The sequence below is a fragment of the Carassius gibelio genome, chromosome B12, assembly GCF_023724105.1.
Source record: "Carassius gibelio isolate Cgi1373 ecotype wild population from Czech Republic chromosome B12, carGib1.2-hapl.c, whole genome shotgun sequence".
NCBI lineage: Eukaryota > Metazoa > Chordata > Actinopteri > Cypriniformes > Cyprinidae > Carassius > Carassius gibelio.
In genome coordinates, this window is record NC_068407.1 from 7,019,766 (window position 1) to 7,041,891 (window position 22,126).

General features: G+C 36.6%; 2 protein-coding genes across 3 annotated transcripts in view; both read right to left on the reverse strand.

Moving 5' to 3' along the window:
- Positions 1–4,006: 4,006 nt before the first annotated feature.
- On the reverse strand, positions 4,007–5,760 carry LOC127968863 (noggin-3). The gene has a single exon (XM_052570238.1). The coding sequence runs from the start codon at positions 5,285–5,287 to the stop codon at positions 4,616–4,618; it is 672 nt and encodes a 223-aa protein (XP_052426198.1). The 5' UTR covers positions 5,288–5,760; the 3' UTR covers positions 4,007–4,615.
- A 4,333-nt stretch (positions 5,761–10,093) lies between these two features.
- The window catches only part of LOC127969576 (ankyrin repeat and fibronectin type-III domain-containing protein 1), a 77,688-nt gene continuing 65,655 nt past the window's right edge, over positions 10,094–22,126 (reverse strand). For both annotated transcript variants that reach the window (XM_052571640.1, XM_052571639.1), the window contains 3 exons: positions 21,440–21,606; positions 16,585–16,798; positions 10,094–15,169 (listed from right to left, as the gene is read on the reverse strand). In XM_052571640.1, coding sequence (XP_052427600.1) covers positions 14,406–15,169; positions 16,585–16,798; positions 21,440–21,606 — 1,145 coding nt within the window. In that variant the 3' untranslated portion in view covers positions 10,094–14,405. The remainder of the gene's footprint in view (positions 15,170–16,584; positions 16,799–21,439; positions 21,607–22,126) is intronic.

Consider the following 22,126-nt stretch of genomic DNA (forward strand, 5'->3'; position numbering starts at 1 on the left):
TGGTGGCTCAGTTGTTGAGCTCTTGATGAGCTTCCATGACGTTAATTAGCTTGAACACAAACAAAACACTGTTTCCACACGGACTGAAGGTGATCTGTTCCACCTCATTACAAATTAAACCTCCATACATTCATCTAATCTCCTGTAAATATCTATTGCAGCAGTCGAGCATGACGACAGCGCTGTGAAATTTCAAGCGGAGGAACTTGAGCTAGACCTGAAAATATTGAGAACGAAGCATACGGGTGGCAACTCTGTACACAGAGATTTGTCTTTCAGTACAGGATTAAAACGTTCGTTCGCAGCATTATGAATACAGAAGAAGAGAGCCCTTCTGTGCTACGAGAATGAGTCCGTTCTTTACAATATAGACAGCGATGGGTGGAATGATGGCACAGAGCCCACATTGGCCTGGCGATTGGGGGAAAATTATAGGGCTACGCTGCCAATTTCTTGAGGGAAAAAAAGCAAGGAGGAACAAAAGGGAGATGAAGCTTGCGGTTTGATCAAACCTCAGTTGAGTCAAGTATTTGTCATCCCTCATGTTTGTGTAGTGTTTTTGGAGGGGAATAAATGATGAGAACTTGAGCTCAAACTGAAGGCTGAAGGGGTTTTAGTTATTTCTATCTGACAACCTTGAGGTAAAGTGCTCAAGATTTGCTTTTATATTTAAACAGTTGTTTTTCTTCCTCAGTAAGAAACCAGAATTCAAGGTTGCAAGACATTGAAAACATTTAAAATAAAACAATACAAATTTGAAGAAAAATCAATGATTTTTGTATTAAATAGAAAAATTATACTAAATAAAAGTCAGCTGCATGCATTTGAATCTTTTTGGATTTGGATCAATTTGAAGTCTAGATAATTGTGCACTGATGTTCCCCTTTCATTAATAAGGAGACGTTCTTTAATCATATCTGGTACCGGCTCTCTTACACTTCAAAGTCAGTTTTTAGACTGCACGTCTGCAAACATAGCTCTGATCTTCCAACATCTGACAGGCAATCATTGCCCTGACCCCATCGCTATGATCTCTGGTATGAACTTGAGATCACGCTGACCTTTTTCTCAGTGATATCATCCTCAAGAGCGCACTCAGAGACCCTGATAGCACCTGGCCGTTTTCAAAGGTGGCTAACAACAGCATTTTAATGAAGTCCAAGACATACACAGGACAAATAATGCTATTGAGATTTTGAGAGAGAGAAAATAGGAATGCAAAATGAAGTGAATTTCCTTGTAGCAGAATAGTGACAGACATCAGCCTGAGGCTTATTTTGATACATGTCTCTTCCTGACATTATTCGCATAACTAAATGCAAGCTATAATAAAGTTTTACCACATGTTGTTTTTGAATGTCGCACTCTCATAAAATATGAGAAATGTTGACAAGTCAAGGCTGTAAAGTGACACATTTCGCTGCCAATGTTGAAAACAACATCATGTCTCAGTTCTACAGATATGCTTTCACGGTTGGAGGCTGATTCGGTTTTTCAGAGGCTCGTTTGGTTCAGCTTTAAAAGTAGAATAGCAAAAACAAACAAAAAGCTTCACAGCATAGGCTGCAAAAACTAAAACATATATGTATATTTTATATGGTGGGATCCAAATGCCTGAGACTAATACTGAAAATGTTTCATATTTCATATTTTTACATACAAAGTGTAATTTGGATGTATATGTTATAGAGCATGATTTTATGGACCACAAAACCAGTCTTTATCGCTTTGGCCAAAAATCATTAGGATATTAAGTACAGATCATGTTCCACGAGCATATTTTGTAAATTTCCTACCGTAAATATATCAAATCTTCATTTTTGATTAGTAATATGCATTGCTAAGAATTCATTTGCACAACTTTAAAGGTGATTTCCTCAGCATTAAGATTTTTTTGCAACCTCAGATATATTCAAACAGTTTTATCTCGGTCAAATATTGTCCGATATTGTCCTAATAAACCATACATCAATGGAAAGCATATTTATTCAGCTTTTAAATGATGTATTAATATAGTTTTCGATATTTTATATATACATTTTTTTTGTGGTCCAGGGTCACATATAAATATTACATTACTTTTATATTCAAGTCTTTAATTCTGAACTTTTTATCATGGCTTTAGGCCACTTTCTACAATTTGACATATAGCAAAAACCAATGTATTTTATATTTTATTATTCAAGTCTTTTTTTATAGGTCATATTCTTTTATATGATATTCACTTTTATATTTGTATTATTAATATATATATATATATATATATATATATATATATATATATATATATATATATATATATATATATATATATATATATATATATATATATATATATATATATATATATATATATATCATATTTTTTTGTTTTGTTTTGTTTTTTTCATGATGGCTTTAGGTCATCTACTAAAATTTGACATTCAGCCAAAACACTTAATATCAGTAACCTTTTAAGCATGGACATTGTATAAAGTTTAAACCCTGAACTGTTAAATGATTATGTAAATATAATTGTGAATGATTTTGGAGCACTTTTTTTTTAGTAAGGAGTTTCCAGCCCATTGGTATTGCCCACAAACCTACTCACGTCCCCATGTTCCTTTGGTTTGGGCTTCCTCCATCCTCTGCATGCCAGCTATTTGGTCCAGGCGCCAGGAAGCACGCACAATGTTCAGACCAATGAGAGGCTTTTCTCTTTAAGGGAGTGTCTGTGCAAAAAAACAATCTGAACGTTTAATGACTGGTGGTTTTTCCGCTCTGTCATGGTTAGAGAGAGCGCCTGGGTGGCCAGACTGGCTTTCATCACGGGAAGGGTGCAGCGTGTAAGGGGGCAACTGTTCCTCACACCTGATTGTTAGTGATACTGGATAGACTCCAGAACTTGGGTGGCATGTTACTATGCGAGATGAAGTTTCCAGTTATATCTCCTGGGATGTGATGCCCTGAGAGCGATGAAATGGGATCATTCAGACCATCTATGAGTGTTTAGGTTCGAGGGTCGCAGACTGAGATGCATTAAGCCGGTGTTGAAAATCATGAATGGTGCTGCCCAGCTATCACTGTGGGAAAATATACCTCATGAAGAGAGAAAGAAAGAAAGAAAGAAAGACACTGGCACACAGCATTTCTTGTTAAGTAGAGTGGAGTGACAGGTCCATAATCTTAGCTTATTGGAAAGCTGGAGGAGCAGGCAGTATTTTTATTGAGCAAGCTGAGAAGTAATATAAAGATGTAATGTTCCTTCACGTAAACCCTCGTAAGTGTGCAAAACCAAGTGATGCTGGACAATGTGCTGGTGGATTAAGTCAAAATCTATGTAACAAAAGTAGGATTCACTTTTTGCCATGAGGGAAAGTTTCATTTTGGTTTTAAAGCTGTGTATTAACTGTTACATTGAAGCTTATGCAGTTTTACTCTTGGGACTCTTTGAAATGCTGCAGTGTGATGTATAAATGCCATGATTATTGAGAAACAAAAAAAAGGACAAAGCCATCTACCTTACGTTTGTCAAAAAAGGAGCTTAAACCTAATCGATACACAGCGGAACTTCGGTGTCTTCATTCCTTTGTGAGGTCAGGTTGTTCTTTTCATGCCAATAGACTTTAGGCAGCAGACAGAGCAGAGAATGTTTTTACATGTGATCATCCATCCAGCATGTGTTTCAGGCGCCACACAGATTAAATGAAAGAATCTGAAAATGAAGGTCTTTAACTTTTAATCCTTTTACAAAGACCCTTCAGACTGTCTGAGGACGGAATGGCGTCTCGGAGGAAAAAAAACAACAAAGTAACTGATCCACTCCCTCCGAGGAATACGAATCACCAATTGTCCATTACGATCCAGACTTGACTTCATACGTCAAATTAAAATAATATCACCTCAATTAGCGTCACATCAGCATGGAGGGCTTTATAAATAGCAGCTGGCGGCTTTTACTGCATGCAGTGTATGTTAAGCGGATTGCGTATGTACGGCAAGTGAAATAAGCAAAAAACAGTACATGCCATTTTTAGTGGTTTTATTTTAAATGCATTTCGACTACATGGACATGAAGAATAAATAGTTTCTTTTAATTTACATGAGCAGTTATTTTCCATTCCCCTTATATTTACAGCACACCAAGACTGTAATCTAGAATCTCCCGTCTGAGGTGTATAAAGATAAAGATTTTTTTTTTCCGAATAATGGAAAAAGCTTGGAATTCCTTCAATAAACGCACTTTGAATGCGAAATGTTCTTTGACATAAATATGTATATAGTTACATTACAACCAAAGTTACAGTAGACACTGGATATTATAGGCAAATACTGACCTTTTTTCTTTTTTCTTTATAAATGAATCAGGCACCACTTTACATTACAGTGTCCATGTTAGACATATTACTATAATTATTTACTATAATGACTATAATACCAAGCAGCTCCACAAAAGAATCACATGTTAAGTACACAAAGTTTTGTCAGCATCACTCGTCAGTACTTCTGTATGAAATTACACAGTAACATGAACACCAATGTAAAGTGTAACCTAGAATGGCACCACATATACATCAAATATACATTCTTACACTGGACAGTGCATGTGAGAATGAGAATGAGCACGGAGCTTATTTCAGTTCGGGCAGGAGCATTTGCACTCTGATATAATGGGGTACTGAACTGGTATCCAGACACATTTGAGCCCACCCTTTCTCTGCAGGCACCTCCATCGCAAAACCGTAAAATGGCTGGATTTGGCAGGTTTGCAGACCATCCCTTCTGGAACCGAACAAGACCTTTTATTGTAGCAGCTGCCCACCTTCACATAGCGGGGCCAGAATCGGTTCCCCAGGTCCTGCCATGTGTGCACCACCGGGCAGAAGGCATAGGACCACAGCCACAGCTGAAGCCTTCTTCTGAGTTTCTTACTGGGCTTGTGTTTTTTCCCATGCTGGATCTCGAACTCCATGGCTTTGATTTCTTTGGGCATGGTGCCGGTGGGACGCTTGAAGAGTTCGGACTCGTTCAGGTCGTCCTGTCCTGCGTATTTGTCCTCCGGTGGACTGATGGACATGAAGTTCTGGTCGAAGTGACTGCCTAGCATGGCTCTGAGTTCGGTCTCGTTCAGATCCCGCTCCTTAGGGTCCAGTATGGGATCCGGGTCCTCCTTGAGTTCCACTATAGGCAGAGTGTCACTGGGAATGGGACGGAGGAGGTAGTAATGTTGACACATCCCTTCTTCTATCCTGAATCCGAGGGAGAAGATGAGCACGTATGTAGCCAGAAAATACGGCACGTTATCCATCTTTTCGGCTGATTAATCCTCGCGCTTGAACGTTAGCTTGAGTTTTTGGCGAGCCTTGAGAGCGCACTCCAGCGCGCGCGGTGTCTACACACGAGCGTTCTCCTTAGAAAGTGTTCGCTCAATTCAAACGGCACTGTCCTCGGTGCCACTTCGCGCGTAAATGTGATCGGAGATCTAAAAACGCTGTGTCAGATTCTACTTTGTGGTCATTGCGCGCGTCTCGTTCCGCTTTTACGCACAGGTTCCAATCAGCAGAAGGGTTCATGACAGCATCAGGCGTTTTCTGCCGGATCCGGTCTCCTTTTTGAGCTCGCGGGCTCCTCGCGTCTGAATCCGGAGTCCTGGTGTCTGAGGATCCGCATGGTTTCTGGTGACGGGCGCCGAACTGAGAATCACCTGGCTCGTCTGTTTTATCCTCGCGGGTCGCGACAGAACCCAAAGACCCATTCTCAATTGTGGGTCTGTTGCCAGAGCTCCACGACACCTCCTTCTATTTAGGGAGGGGAGGGGGGTGGGATGGACCGGAGCGGGGTATGGGGGTGGGTGGGGTAGAAAGGGGGTCTGGAGGGATGACTATCGTTGGTCGCCCTCTGCCGGTGCGCGCGCACATGTGTGACATGTCAAAAGATGAATGACTGCAGCGAGGTCTAGAAACGAGACTTTAGGATCTGTGAACTGGACTGAACCGTCTGTTGGAAAAATACATTCATTCATTTATTCATTTTAAAGCAACATTTTAATTATCGTTTACTGTACTTCAGTTAGGCCTATATAGCCTAATTGTTTTTATATAAAACGTATAAGAACACGTATTTAGTACTTGTATAAAACTATATCTTTGTACAAATCGGTATTGTCAATGACAAAGTAAAAAGGTTTTTGGTGAGTCTAGTAAATAGTAAATAAATTATATTTAACTGAAAGTGTAGTAATGCAAACAGGATTTGGGGGTAGGGTTGGATTAGGGGGTAAAAATATAGTTTGGCCTGTGTAAAAGTAATAGAAGTGTATGGAAAGCCCCCCCCCCCCCCCCCCCCCCCAATTCACTGAAACAAAGGTGGGTGTGTGCGTGTCCATGGAGTGTACACAACTTAATAGTAATAAAAAAGTTGATCTTTTAAATTAATATACAGTTTTTTTAAAATGTAGCCTATTTATTGAGTTGCAAAAATTGACAAGGTTGCACTAGACCTGAATCAAATATGCCTTTTCAAGTTTTATGTTCATGTCACATACCAGCAAATATAATTAAATATAATTAATATTTTAAAACAAACTGCTTCACTCCTTCATTTTCTAAATAAATATTAAAAGACTGAAAGAATATCAGAACTTCCAAGAATTTGATCCGTTTATTAAAACTTTCTGCACACCTTTGACATTTTAGGCTCACCAAAATAAAAACAAAAAACTCTTAATACAAAAACTTTGCATTATCGATGATGTGCATTCAAGTGATTTTTGATGCAGACGAAAACATTTATTCAAAGATTTATTCAATTTGCAAAAGTTACAAAAGTGAGGTGAAAGATACGTAATGTATGCTGCAGTTTAAATCATTCTCAATTGATATCAGCTTGCTCTGTCTGAAACACGTTGTGAAATCATATCAATGGGTGCCACTGTTCACATGAAATGGCTTTTTTTGGCTTCTCTTCCAATGACAAGGTTGCATTCAGACATCCTATGATATTCCTCTGCTCCTCTGTAACGTTTAAATTGACCTTAGAGCAATTTTCTGGATTGCTCCTGTGTCAGCGAGTGTCCGGCGCCAGTAGAATGCGAGTTCTTATTTAAAAGAAAGGAAGTGGGCTGAAATTATGTTTTTGAGATAAGCTTGCCAACCGACTGTAGTGATGAAGGAATCTGTGGCCCTTGAAAATGGCCTATCCTCCGGCTAGAATTACAGAACGCAGGACCGGCACAGTCTCCCGGTGAACAAAGACATTTCTGAGAGCCAAATAAAGAGCTATGCTGTTTTCCAGAGTCCTCCATATGAACATAAAACTGATTAATGCATTTGTGATGAACAGACGCCATACTGTCTTAGTATTAAATGTCACTCATAATAAGTGTTTTAACCTGCTCAGTTGATGTATGCTGTTGAACTCTCGTGGATTCCTTCGTTCTGTCTTGTAATTTGTACGTATGACTGTTTGACTGTGTTACAATGGTTTCCATGGAAGTGTGTGTTTGGAGACATAGCAAAGTGGATAAGAGGCCATATTCAAACAGGCTCCTGTCAGTTTTAGCTGCGAATTGAGAACATTGCGTCACTCCGGGCCTAATCAACAGATCATCTTCTCGATAGCAATATTCGCCACGGTTTGAGTTCGTTTCCAACATACACATTCTCATTTCTTCCCCTGAACTGACGGCCAGATCCACGTGTTTCAAATCATCGTGAGGTATATTTGTCCTTTGATTTTCGTGGAATATCTGGGCAAAGGCCAGTCGCGCCTCCATGACCATCAATGTCTGATCCGACTCTGAAGTTCACTTAATCTTAATGACGGATCAGAAGGCCTCCCAGCTCGAGGTCAAAATATTCCTGATTCTTTCATGACCCAGCTAGATAAAAATGTCATTTGTTTTTGTTTAGTTCCCTGTGAGGACCTTTGATGATCTAACAAGAGAGCAATTTGAACGCTCGATTTGAAAGTTACGGTTTCTAACATGCGGTCAGTTCAGTTTTAAATACAAACATACACACAAACACGGTCTCTGTTCAGCCTGTTTGTTTCAATTGTTAACATTGTAAACCAAGATTCTTATGAATTTCTTCAAAATATTGAACCTATATGAAAAACACTAATAAAATATAAATATACTATTAAAATTTCATTAAAAAATTCTAAAAAAAAAAAAAATATTTATAAAATATAATGTTCTGTATTCTGTTTTAATGCAATTTTCTATGTTTTTAAAAGAATTAACATTTCATAATTATACATTTTGATTGGCCTGTTTGTTTAAATTATTAATGTTGCAAACATTAAATGCATAATAAATGCATAACAAAAAAGATACAAATATAAAATCTGTATCCAACCACTGTAAGATTATCATTTAATAATTATATATTGTCAGTTGTCCGGTCTGTTAAAATTTTTAAAATCTAAATGTATATATATATATATATATATATATATATATATACATTATTATTATTATATATATTTATTGTGATATATTATAATATCATTTATAATTATAATTTATAATATATTAATTATTTTAACATGTTTAATTATATAAAATGTTCATTGTCTCTGTAATTTGTATTAAAAAACTGTAAGATGAACCAGCCAAAATGTAATTATATATATATATATATATATATGTGTGTGTGTGTGTGTGTGTGTGTTTGTGTGTGTGTGCGTCTGCATCTCAAAAAATGTGAATATCATGAAAAAGTTATTTTTTCTGTTACTTATTTCAAAAAGGGAAACTTTTTACATGTAAATAAATAAATAAATAAATAAAAAATGTGTTTTAATTTTGATGATTAGAGCTTCCAGCACATTAAAGTAAAAAAAATATCTCTAAATATTTACATTTGAGTTTCATTAAATGAAAATTCCTACAGTATAAATTCTGGGTATCTTTTGTTCTTAGAAACCACAATAATGGGGAAGACTTCAGACTTGGCAGTGGTCCAGAAGACAATCATTGACACCCTCCACAAAGAGGGTAAGTCACAGAAGGTCATTACTGAAAGGGCTGGCTGGTCACAGAGTGCTGTATCAAAGCATATTAAATGCAAAGTTGACTGGAAAGAAAAAATTGGATATGAAAAGGATGGCAAACATGCACAAGCAACATGAATGACATATACACTTTGGAGAGCTTCACAAGGAGTGGACTGAAGCTAGATTCGGTGAATCAAGTGTCACCACGTTCAGAAATCTTCAGGAAAAGGGCTACCAAACCACTGAATCTAGCTTCACTGAAACTTCAAAAGCATCTTATCTGGGCTAAGGAGAAAATGAACTGGACTGTTGCTCAGTGGTCCAAAGTCTTCTTTTCAGATAAAAGTCAACTTTGCATCTCATTTGGAAATCAAGGTCTAGAGGAAGACTGGAGAGGCACAGAATCCAAGCTGCTTGAAGTCCAGTGTGATGTTTATGAAGTCAGTGATGATTTGGGGTACCGTGATGTCTGCTGGTGTTGGTCCACTTTTGTTTTATCAAGTCCAAAGTCAATGTAGTCGTCTACCAGGAGATTTTGGAGAACTTCCATCTGTTGACAAACTTTATGGAGATGCCGATTTCCTTTTGCAGCAGGACTTAGCACCTGCCCACAGTGCCAAAACCACTTCCAAGTACTGTGCTTGATTGGGCAGCCAACATACCTGACCTGAACCCCATATGGAATCTATGGGATATTTTCTATAGAAAGATGAGAAACAGTTGATCCGAGCTGAAGGCTCAATAGTGCCTCTGCAGAGCACAGGCTGATCGCTTGCACGCCACACCTCACTAATGCTGGAATTTGTGCTAAAGGAGCCTCAACCAAATAATGAGTGCATAAATGAACATACTTATTATTTATTATTATTATTATTATTAATCTTAGGAAATATTCTTATATTTTGAGACACTGGATTTTTTTTTACTTTTATGAGCTGTTAGCTTTAACCATCAAAAAAAATACAATTAAAAAAACTTTTGAAATGTTCACTTTACATGTAACAAATCTAGTTTCACTAGAAAAAGTTTCACTTTTTGAAATAAGTTACAAAATGTAAAATAAAATTGACTTGAATAGGTCTGAAATGAAAGAAACACAAATAACATATCATAAAATATTTACACTGGAATGTTTATTTTTTTATGACTTAAATACATCTGTCACAACGCCATATTCAAGATGCATCACAAAAAGCAAACAAGTTACATCAGAAACTTACATCGGACCAACCATCAAAAATACAATACTGAAATATATTATTTGGATCAATAAATGCATAATGCAAAAATATACAGATATGATGCTTTTTAACTGTTTTGGCTTGCATTGTGCACAGTATAAAGGTATCAAGACAAATATACCATATAATTTAAGAATAATACCCTAACTGGAATGCCAGTTGTAAAGAGTTCAATGATTTAACTGGAATATAAGTAAAGTGGAATATGATAAATAATGCCTCATGTCTGTGGGCTTGTGTTGAATGCATACTTAACACGTGTGTCAGAACAATGTGTGCATTTACCCACAGGGTCTGGAGCACCAGCTGACATCACTGTACATTAACCGGAAGATGAAATCTTTTTTTTTTTTTTTTTACAATCCTTCACAAGAGAAACTCCAGTTGCAACATATATTTTTGGGAAATCAAACATTTTGTGCAAATACCATTTTCTTTCTTTTTTTTCATAAAAAACACTACAAACATTAATAAATTGTTGAAACATTGCAACAGACACATTCACAATGTTGCTTGCGAAAGCTGCCCTATCATTCGCGAAAAAAAAAATATTTCACTTAATTACAGGGCGCACATATGGATTATGTGAATAAACATATACTATATTCACAATAAATCTGTTAGGTAATAATCACTGCAAAATGAATGTGCTATGGTTTTATAGAATTAATGATGCATTACTAAACAAAATACCTTTTTGGTTATGTCCTTAGACCATAACTTGCATTTCAAATATATATGGCTTTATTAACAAAATGAGTGCTGTGATATTAATAATTATGTAAGAAAAATAATTCACTTTCAAATCACTGAAATATATGTTTATACAAGTGGCACAAATTTGCGGTACAAGCAAATAAGTTTCCTTCCTCTGCAAAAGGTCAAAAGTGGTCCGATTCAAAAGAATCCAGCCGTCAAACTCTTATTACAGTAAACGTTGTGGGAGGCAAATATACTAAATGTATAAAAAGTGCAGTTTTTATCATTCCTTAAACCTGTAAAACATAAGTGGTTTTCATTTCCTTTCATAACAGTGGGTTACCCAGCATAAATAGGAACAGAAACAAACAAATTACAATGAATCTTCAAATGTGAACAATCACACACCACAAACCACCATCATATGGTAAACATCGCAAAACTCAAGCTATTTTTCACTGAAACACAATCTGTGGAACAAATGTCATGCACTCTTCCCTTAGAACAACTTACCAGCTTTTTAATTTGAAAAGGGCTCATGTTTGGTAACAGTGTCTGTAGTGATGGGACCATTTTTGATTCATCCAGTGTTTCTGAACCACTGAAATGCAATCTATTAGAAACAGATGTAGTGTAAAGTGGATGATGCCACTTCATACATCAATTGTAAGAGCAAACAATACTAAATGGGCAGTGAAATTAGCAGATACATCGATCTTTCATAGCAAGTAAACACATAAACTGCATTTTAACTGACCCTCAAATCACCTAAATCCAAAAAACACCACAACAGAGCCAAACAGCATGTTTCCGGATGTAAAAATCCCATTCATTTTCTCCACAGTGAACTTCAAAACAAACTAACCAAAGGTTATATCAATTAATTTAGATATGTTCTTTTTTTTAAAGCAATGTTACAAGTTTGTCTATATACTGTATATATACACCTTGCCAAAAGTTTTGGCAGTGACATAAATTTAGTATTTTGCAAAGTTTGCTGCTTAAGCTGCTGTGATCTTAATTCACATCAACTGCACATGTGAAAGTGTGAATGAGTACTAGTCAGGTGTAATCACTATCACACTAAATAGATTGTAAATGCAGACTGAATTCTATAAAAGGAGGGAAGAAGTGCATCCCATCATTGTGTTCTTGTTAGCAATGGTTACCTTCAAAGAAAGACGTGCAGCCATCATCGCTTTGCATCAAAATGGCCTCACATGCAAGGAAATTGCTACAAAGAGTATTGCACCTGAAAGTCTTCAGGACGTCCCAGAGTGTTCAACAATCGCCAGGACCATCTCCTCCTGAGGCATCAGCTACAGAATCATGTCACCGGCAGTGCAGAGCTTGCTCAGGAATTGCAGCAGGTTGGTGTAAGAGCATCTGCACACACAGTGAGGCCAAGACCTTTGGACAACGGCCTGGTGTCAAGAAGGGCAGCAAATAAGCCACTTCTCTCCAAGAAAATCGTCAAGGAAAGACAGAAATTCTGCAGGAAGTACAAGGATTGGACGGCAGAAGACTGGTGCAGAGTTATTTTCTCTGATGAAGCTCACTTCTGACTATTTGGGACATCTAGAAAATCAGTTATTCAGAGAAAAAGAAGTGAACATTACCATGAGTCCTGTGAGATGCCAACAGTGAAGTATCCTGAGACCATCCATGTGTGGGGTTGCTTTTCAACCAAAGGAGTGAGCTCTGTCATAATTCTGCCCATAAACACTGCCACGAATAAAGAATTGTATCAAAATGTCCCGAAAGAGCGACTTCTTCCAACGATGCATGAGCAATTTGGTGATGATCCATGCATTTTCTAGCATGATGGAGCAGCATGTCTTAAAGAAAGTGTGAAAAAGAAGTGGCTCAAAGATCATTCCATTTAAATTTTGGATCCATAGCCATCGCCAGGATCACAATCCTCAAAAGGCGGGTGGGCAAGCAGAAGCCCACAAATTGTGATCCACCCTGGGAACTAATAAGGCAAGAATGGATCGCCATCAGTCAGGAATTGGCCCAGAAGCTAATATCCAGCATGCCAGAGTCAATTGCAGAGGTTATGAAGAATAAGAGTCGACACTGTAAATATTGACTCATTATATATATATTTTTGCCAATCAGAGCCTTTAAAACTTATGATACTCTTATCATTGTTTGTCAATATACCATAGAGATATTTGGAAAAATAATCCGCAAATACTGAAGCAGCAAACTTTGCAAAACACTAAATTTATGTCACTGCCAAAACTTTTGGCCATGACTGTGCGTGTGTGTGTATATATATTTTTGTTGTCAAATGATTAATCGCATCCAAAATAAAAGTTTTTGTTCATATAATATTTATGTGCACTCTGTATATTTATTATGTATATATAAATACACACATATGCATGTATATATTTAAGAAAAATATGTTATGTTTACATATTAAATATATTTATATATAATATAAATTATATGAATATAAATTTATACATGTTAATATTTTCAAAATACATACTGTCCATATTTAAATATACATAATGAATATACAGAGCGCACACTTTTATTTTGGATGTGATTAATTGCGAATAATCATTTGACAGAACTATATAGATATATAGATAATGTTAAAAGTTTGTGTGTAGACAGATAGATAGATAGATAGATAGATAGATAGATAGATAGATAGATAGATAGATAGATAGATAGATAGATAGATAGATAGATAGATAGATAGTAGGGGTGCACGTTAAATATCGGCCGATAATTGATGCGTGATAATTAATTGTTAACTGACAAGCTGCGCAATTCCATGCTGATAATGAACGTGAATTAGCGCAGCTTGTCAGTTAACAATGGCTTTGTGTAGTAACAGCTGCTCTATGTGAAATCATGCACCTGATGGAATTTACAGCTGATTAGATAACCAGCTTTACTGACCAGATGTGCATTAATTATCGGCCGATATTTATCGTGCACCCCTAATAGATAGATAGATAGATAGATAGATAGATAGATAGATAGATAGATAGATAGATAGTTCAAATATGCTTGTAGCTTTTAATCCAAAATATAATATAGAACTGGTTTGGCTTTTGTTCATGACTTCAGAGTCTTTCAGCCTGAAGACGTTTTTGAAACCCCTATGGTGATAATAAATGGGGAAAATACATTCAGAACAAAGGAAGCTGAAAAAGTGGGCGCTCACTGTTGGGCTCTATTGGCTGAGGCAATTTCAAGTTCTAAGGAAAAGCAGTGCTTTGTTTCACGTTGCATTGATATTTAACATTGTAACAGTCAGAGCCATGATTTATGAGTCCCGCAGTGTTGACCAGCAACTTCATCCTCTGCAGTGATGATGCAAGAATTGATTAGGCTAAGTGTTCACTCATTACAACTGTGAGCTGTTGTAAAGTGTGCGGTTGGAGAGGAAAAGGTCTGGAGCTTAGAGGCAATTTAAGTGGTGATAAAACCACACGTCTATGATGGAATGCTTATTTCTTCCTAAAGAGTGCTGCTGAGGATCTCCGACACTTGTTCATTCGTTTGCTCGTCAGAATCCACGTCCTGAGCTTCTGCTGTAGTGCCATAACCCGATCCAGCATCTCTGTCTGTAGCTCCTCTCGATCCCGTCTCCTCCTCCTCCCAATGAGGGGCATCTCTACAGGGCGACGTCTTGCTGCACGACTCCACAAAAATCCTGCGAACGTTGGGCTTAGACTCCCTGTAGGACGGTCTGTACTCATCCAAACTGTAGGAGGTAGTGGGCGAGTGCGATAGGGAGAGTGGCGTCTCCAGCGGCAGGTCGATATCGCTCTGTCTGGTGTAGATGCCTTCGGATAGCGAAGGAGTGTGACTCTCGCTCTGTACACGCAGCCAGTGGTGCGGCCCGCCAAAATAACTCCTCTGGGGATGGCTTTTGGACAGCAGCTTACGTTTTGTTGGTGGATCGGCCAGGAACTTGCTGCGGGATGGCTTGTCCGTGGTCTTCACAGAGTAAGAAGACAGCGACAGGTCCTCCATGTCTTTGGTGCACGATTCGGGTTCCAGGATGGACTTGGAGCAAGCGCTGTATTTTAGATCATGCATCTGAAGAACATCAGGAGCGCTTCCGCTGAGAATGTGCACGGCCTGATGGGAGAGGTCCTGGGCTGAGGAGTAAACTAAGTCCAGGTCACGAGGGCTCAGAGCGTCACTGGAGTCGTAGTCACTGTCTGTGGGGAGAAAGACCTCCGAACAGCCCTCTTCATCTGAACCTGGTTGGGACTCTACAAGAGATAGGGATTGAAATAATAGGCCATTGGAATTAATAAGCATAATATTGCTTATCCATTTTAATAATAAAATAAACATTTTAAAACAACAGGTCTGTCTCTAAAATCTGATTGGATGAACAATGTGTAAAATTACATGTCAAATAGCCGATGTACAGACCTGTTCAAAAGTTTGGGTTGGTTAGAAAGTCTCGTGCTCATCAGTACTATTTATTTGATTAAAAATACAATCAAAATAGTAAAATTGTGAAATATTACTTCAATTTAAAATAACTGTTTTCTATTTCAGTATATTTTAAAATGTAATTTATTCCTCTGATGGCAAGGCTACATTTTCAGCGTCACAAACATTACTTATTATTATCAGTGATGATAATGGTTTTGTTAATATTTTCTGTGATACATATTTGCTGCCACTTCACATCAGTTAAATGCATCCTTGTTGAATAAAATTACTGGCCCAACCTTTTGAATGGTAGTGCATATCTATAATATAGATCAATTTACTGTAACATTGCCCATACTAAGCATTCTATAATGTAATAAAATTCATAAAATATTGTACAAAGTTACTATGAAGTAATACCGGTATCTATGTTTTATACTGAAGGATTACGCGTAGGTTCTTTCTGAAGGATTAACAAAAAGTTTTCACATTAAAAATAATTTTTCATTCAAAACCAATGTAAGGGCGTATTTTATCAGAACTGCTGTTTTATTTTATTTCTTTTTTTTTTTTTTTAAGATTGCATTGAAAAACTGGCCAGTCTGGGTATTATTCAATCATCAATATCTGGCTTTAACTTTTTTTTTTTTTTTTTTAGTTTTAAGAGGTCAAATGAGCAATTTGTCACTTCAAGATTTGTGCAATGCCTTGGTCAAATGCAAATTTATCAAATCAAGACACAGCACAATTTGGTCCTACTAGAACAGACACAGCAATGATGACCGATGTCTGTGAATTTTCATCATCATTTGCCAATCCTTAGTGAAACAGACCGAAATCTTAAGAAGCCCAAATTTCCAACAATCACACCCTGCCAGAACAGTACTTAAGTGAGCTTAATCTGTAATTTTTCTTGAAAACTGGTGTCTTTTTAAATATTTTTCTTGCCATCATTTTAGAAACTCATTCATTTTATGCCAACTACTTTAATGCTCTGCAAAACACACGGCTTTCCAAAGCTTTTATACAGAATGTTTTATCATAACAATAAGTGGGTTGAATTATAATTAAGTCGATACACTGATTTCTTTCCTGCAGAAATGTTCTTTTGTGCTGTCAACAAATGCCACATTCTCACTACTGCAAATATAATACCTATTTGAATGCAACACAGACGCGCAGTCAAGCACGACACATCGTTTTATGCCTGGATGAAAGGGAGCTATTGAAAAACAGCATTTACCGATTGTGGGCTTTCGTCTCCTCATTTCTGGAGAGGGCGAGGGAGTGGGCACGTAGTCTGTGTTAGAGGACGTGGAGTCATTCTTCTGGACAGGAGGCTCCACGCTGACATCAACTAGCCAGGTGATAGGCACCCAACCGAGAGGCTGTTTATAGCGGGCGTACTGCAGAGCATTGGTGATCCAGCGGACGTCTCGCCACATCTCGTCCAAATGCTTCAAACACACAAAGGAAAAAACAAACAAAGCGAGGTTGAGTGCAATGTTATTTCATTGGAAATGCCAAAAATAAGGTTAAAGCTTTAAAACTAAATGGTGCTATTTAAATGTTGATTCAATATAAATGCAAATAGCAGCTTTCAATGTGAGAAATGCGGTATTTCCCCCACACAAACGTCGCGAGCGTTTTCCCCACAAACATCACAAAGCTTTTCAAACCATTAAAGCGCATCACACAAAAGCTTCAAAAGGAGGCCACGGCAAACTTGCTGTGAAGTCTGAAGGGGCATGACCGTGACTAATATCATAATTTATTTTGTGTCATCTTCCTCTGTTCACCAATCGCAGCACGTCAGAACTGAATTGTACATATTGCTCCTATTTAGTGTGCAGAAGCGAAATGAGAGGTAAAATGTGTTTTCAATCAGAGCCGTTAACCCTCCATGCAGTGAATCTTCACAAGAACCACTTTCATATTTTCCATCCTTGGGACGTACTATAGCAATTGTATTTACAAGGAGCTTATTTCAAATTGGAAGGAAAAAGGCTGTACAAAAATGAAGCAGGGTAGACGAAAAAAAAATAAAAACACTCTGCAATCTGAGCTCTTTCTAGCAAATGCCATGTGAGATCCAGCTTATGGGAATGAGCTTTGACACCACAGGATGACTCCTTTGGAAAATATGCTGGGCTTCTAACGACAAAGAGGGGACTCCAGTATGACAAGGGCAATAATAAAGTTTTTTTTTTAAATTGTGAAATAGACTAATTCAACTAATAAATGTTTGGCTAATGCTGCTGGCTGGGAAATATTACAACAAATTAGGGGAAAATAATAAATAGGCAGGGTGGCTTATACCATACCCAGTGCTCCAATATAGCAGCTCTCAACCCAAAAAATGAATCACAGGTCTGTTCTGATAGGGCCGTGGACAGCAGAGGAAAATCATGTTAAATGGAAATAATAAAATGTAACTGACCATATAATTGAGCATTTTTAGGAGAGCAAAATGAATATGCCTGACCATTATTAAAGGGATGAGAAAATGTTTTCCCTTTCATGTGCGTCAAAGGCTGTGCAGTCAGACTCAACCGTATTTTGATGCAAAATATTTGGCAAATGTTAGTTTTTTTAAATTGTAGAGACTAGATCCAACATGGACAGGCTGCTTGTCAGCCATTCCAATAGGGCCGTGGACTGCATGGAGAAATTATGTTAAATGGGAATAATAAAATGCAACTGACCATATAATCATGCATATTTAGGAGAGAAAAAATGAATAGGCCTGACTGTTAACAGAGATGAGAAAATGCTTCTCGTTTTTATATGCATCAAAGGCTGTAAAATCAAACTCAACAGTATTTTGATGCAAAATATTTTGAAAAAATGAGAGACAGGCTGCTTTAACCTGAAGGTATATTTAAAAAAAACAACTCACATTATATAGCAGCAAACTTCTAAATCTGCCAACTTAAAGCCAAAAAGTTGCATTTGAGTGTCATGGAAGCTCAGTCTCAATGTATCTAAAACACGCATTTTTTGCACTCTGTCATTTGCTATTTTCAGAGGACCTCACAGCGATATAACCCTGCCCTTTCGCACGAGAGCGGAGCACAAAGCACTTTACACCACCGTGCCACAGACATGGCTCTTTCTGGTTCGCTGCCTCCTGGAACATTAAGGTTTTCACGCTAATTGATGCCACATTGCTCAGCCCCACACACATTCATGCAGTCACACTCATTGATCGATATTATTTTTTCCCCTCGACGCTCTTAGGCGCTGTGTAATCTGTGGTCAGTGTGCTGCTTTTTTCCAGCGCCTCTTGGACCTGACATCACACAAACACTCTTGTGGTTTTGTGGTCAATCTCAATTAATCGTCCAGACCGGGGTGGCGGAGAGGGATTATTTCAGACCGGCACGCTTAACACACGCCTGTCTTTTAAGTCGAATTGTGAGAGAGTCTGCCGAGCTGTTATTGAAATTTCGACAGAAGAAAAACAACTTGTTTTACAGTTTATATGTCTAGTAGTTATGCTTTATGACATCAATAAAGTATCCTAATTGGATTATTAGTTTAAATTGTTTTTGTAGTTTGATGTTTCCAACACTCCCAAGCGGCTGGGAATAAACATGTGATCCTCAGGATTGAAACATGAATGACGTATTGCTAAAAGTTGTAATTGAAACAACACGAATGTGGCTAATAAAAGGGAATGAAGCAGTAAAGCATCATTTCAGATAGTACACAAACAATTTTTAAATACAAAATAGCAAAAAAATACCATCACTGCACTATCCTAAGCACCTGTTTGTTGCGCATACTGTTATGCATACTGTATATTTTGACAAATGAAGTCATTGCATTGACATAAGTATGAAATGACCTCATGCCATCAGTATATTCCAGAAAAAAGAAAAAAAATTAGCAGTTTCCACAACAAATATTAAAGCAGCACAATTGTTTTCAAATTTGATAATACATTTTAAATTTATAAATAAAAAAAATTATTTGAGCACCAAATCAGCATATTAGAATAATTTCTGAATCATTTTCTAAATTATATTCAAATGGAAACTTCAAAATATTACTGTTTTTATTGCATTTTCTGACCAAATAAATTATTGTCTTAGTGAACATAAGAGACTTATTTCTAAAACATTAATAACAGTACAGTAGTTTACTTCTCATTTATTCAAGGTTATTGATCAGTAGTATTTAAATGTCTGCTGTAAATGCAAAAGCATATTATTTTGATTAAAATCAGTTTTGTATACCAAAAGCACCACCAAAAACACTGTTAAGCTTGGCTAAGAACGAAGATGCAAAATGCCTGCAGTGCAACAAATTACTTAAATTGGGAGGAAATGGATTTGTTGTGATGGATGTGCAGAGTGGGCTCACATTGAGTGCACCAATCACAATGGAGATTCATTTGCAAATGATTCCTGAACTAACATGGTTCCAAGACAAACAACAAGTTGGACTACAAACACGCTACAACACAAAATAACACAGATCTTATCACACATCTATTTAAGAGTGAGATTTAAGTGAAGAAATTAGAAGAAAATTGTTCAAATGTTCAAATCAGATATTTAGCTTGAACAATTGTTTGCATATGGCGACCAATTATTATTTTGTATTATATTTATGAGTCCAACCCTTTATTAAGTACTTGGTATTGTTTTTGTAAAAAAAAAAATGTAAAAATATTATTTGGAGATTACATATATTTGGAAATATATGTAAAAATATTATTTTTAAAGAAGAATATTTTTGTTTGTCTTATACTTTGGAACATAAGAGAAATAAAATAAAAGAACAAGTATATATATATATATATATATATATATATACACACACACATACAATATTCAATAAAATACTGTACTATATTATATAAAATGTATTTTAGAAAGAGATATCTGTAACACTTTCGATGAAGCCCATATTTATGATACATTATAAGGGTATTCTTAAGGCATTATAATGGATGCATAATGCATTATAAAAAAAAACGTATAATATGTTGTATCATCTCATGAATATTCATAACAACAGTTAAATTCATAACTTATTTGTGGTTATAGCTTATAAGAGTATGATGATTTATAACACAATGAACATGTTGCATCCACTTTTACAACGGATTATATTTCTCATAGCTATAAGGTATTATAAGTCTCATATCTTGCCATTTTTTCTGATGCTACTTTACTTAAAGCGGTCAAAGACTACTTATAAGTAGTAGTAATAATAATAATAATAATAATAATAAATGTCTTCTTAAACAGCCATAAGATCAGATGAATGTGTAATATGACACATTTGCTTTGAACTATTTGTATTGTAATATTAGTTTGATTGTTTTGATGGTACCCTTTAGACAGCTGTTGATAAGTAAATCTGCAACTACATGTCAACTAGCAGTCATTAGAGTATTAGTATGTCTGCTACTGTAAATATATGCCCACACTTTATTTTGATGTTCAACCAACAGATAAACTGACTATAAGTGTCTTTGCAAGTACATCAACTTATTTCACCATACTAGATTCTACCATTCTTGAGCATACTAATACCCTACTGAGAGTTAGTTGGCATGTAGTTGAAAGTTGCTTACAGTCGACTGATTACGGGGAATATCAAAATAAAATATAACCATATAAAACATTGCATTTTTTTTTCAGTTGGAGTATTAAGCTCACATCAATTAATTAACATTTGCTTCACAGAAAACACTCTAATAACACTCAACATCTAACCACTCTCAACTGTAGTAAGATACTGTGCAGATCTTAAACAATGTCAAGACATGATACAGTCCATTATACTGTAAATGAAGTAGATTTAATAGGAGTTCATTGTGTTAACTTATAACCACAAATATGTAAGCATCATGATGTATTATAATTGTTGTTATGAATATTCATGAAATGATATAACATATTATATGTTTTTTATAATGCATAATGCATTCATTATAATGCCTTAAGAATACCCTTATAATGTTTTATAAATAAGGGCTTCATAGAAAGTGTCACAGAGAAATATTTTTTGTTTATCGTATAATTTGGAGCAAGGGAACGCAAAAAAAAATTACAAATCACATTACTTTTCACAGAGCATACCTGAATGTAGTCCAATATGTGCTGGTGTCTCTGTTTGGCTGTGGACACCTCTGAGTCAGTGATGGCCTCTCTGAAAGCCTGCTGGGTAATTAGAGCGTCCAGGTCCAGCACTGAGGACAGCCGGCAGTAAAGACTGATAAATTTCTCCTTATATGAGCAGAAGTGAACTGCACATGGGAAACAAAAAATAATATAATGCCACATTTAGTAATGGACACTGGTCACATAAGGGCAGTCAGATAGTCAGATATTATTGCATTTTTCTAATTGACTTTACTGGATGGTGTGCGCGTGAAATTGAGACCCTAGGAAGGTTATCATTAATGTCTGAAAAAACACTGACAAATCTTTTTAAAAGACGTTTTTGTAATGGAAATCTGTGGGTGGTTTACAAGTGTATGGTGTTTGGGTTGAAACTACCTCACAGTATAACGTTTAAAAAGTTGTTTGAAACTCTCCCCACAACAGCAGCTGAATAAGCTACTAAGTGTTCTAACTGGCACCACTGCTAAGCATACAAGCACACTGAAAACAAACCATGCTATTTGAATGAAAATGATATTCAGTTCTTTAAAACAGATTTTATTGAATTATAATATTGATTTCTTGTTTAACCTTTCCTTATTTTACACAGTCTGGGCTCAGCGAGGGGGGTGGGTGGCTGTTTGGCTAGCCGTGGTGTGCACC

What these genes read in the sequence shown, in the direction of transcription:
- LOC127968863 (XM_052570238.1), bottom strand. Translation starts at nt 5,287, where the DNA reads ATGGATAACGTGCCGTATTTTCTGGCTACATACGTGCTCATCTTCTCC.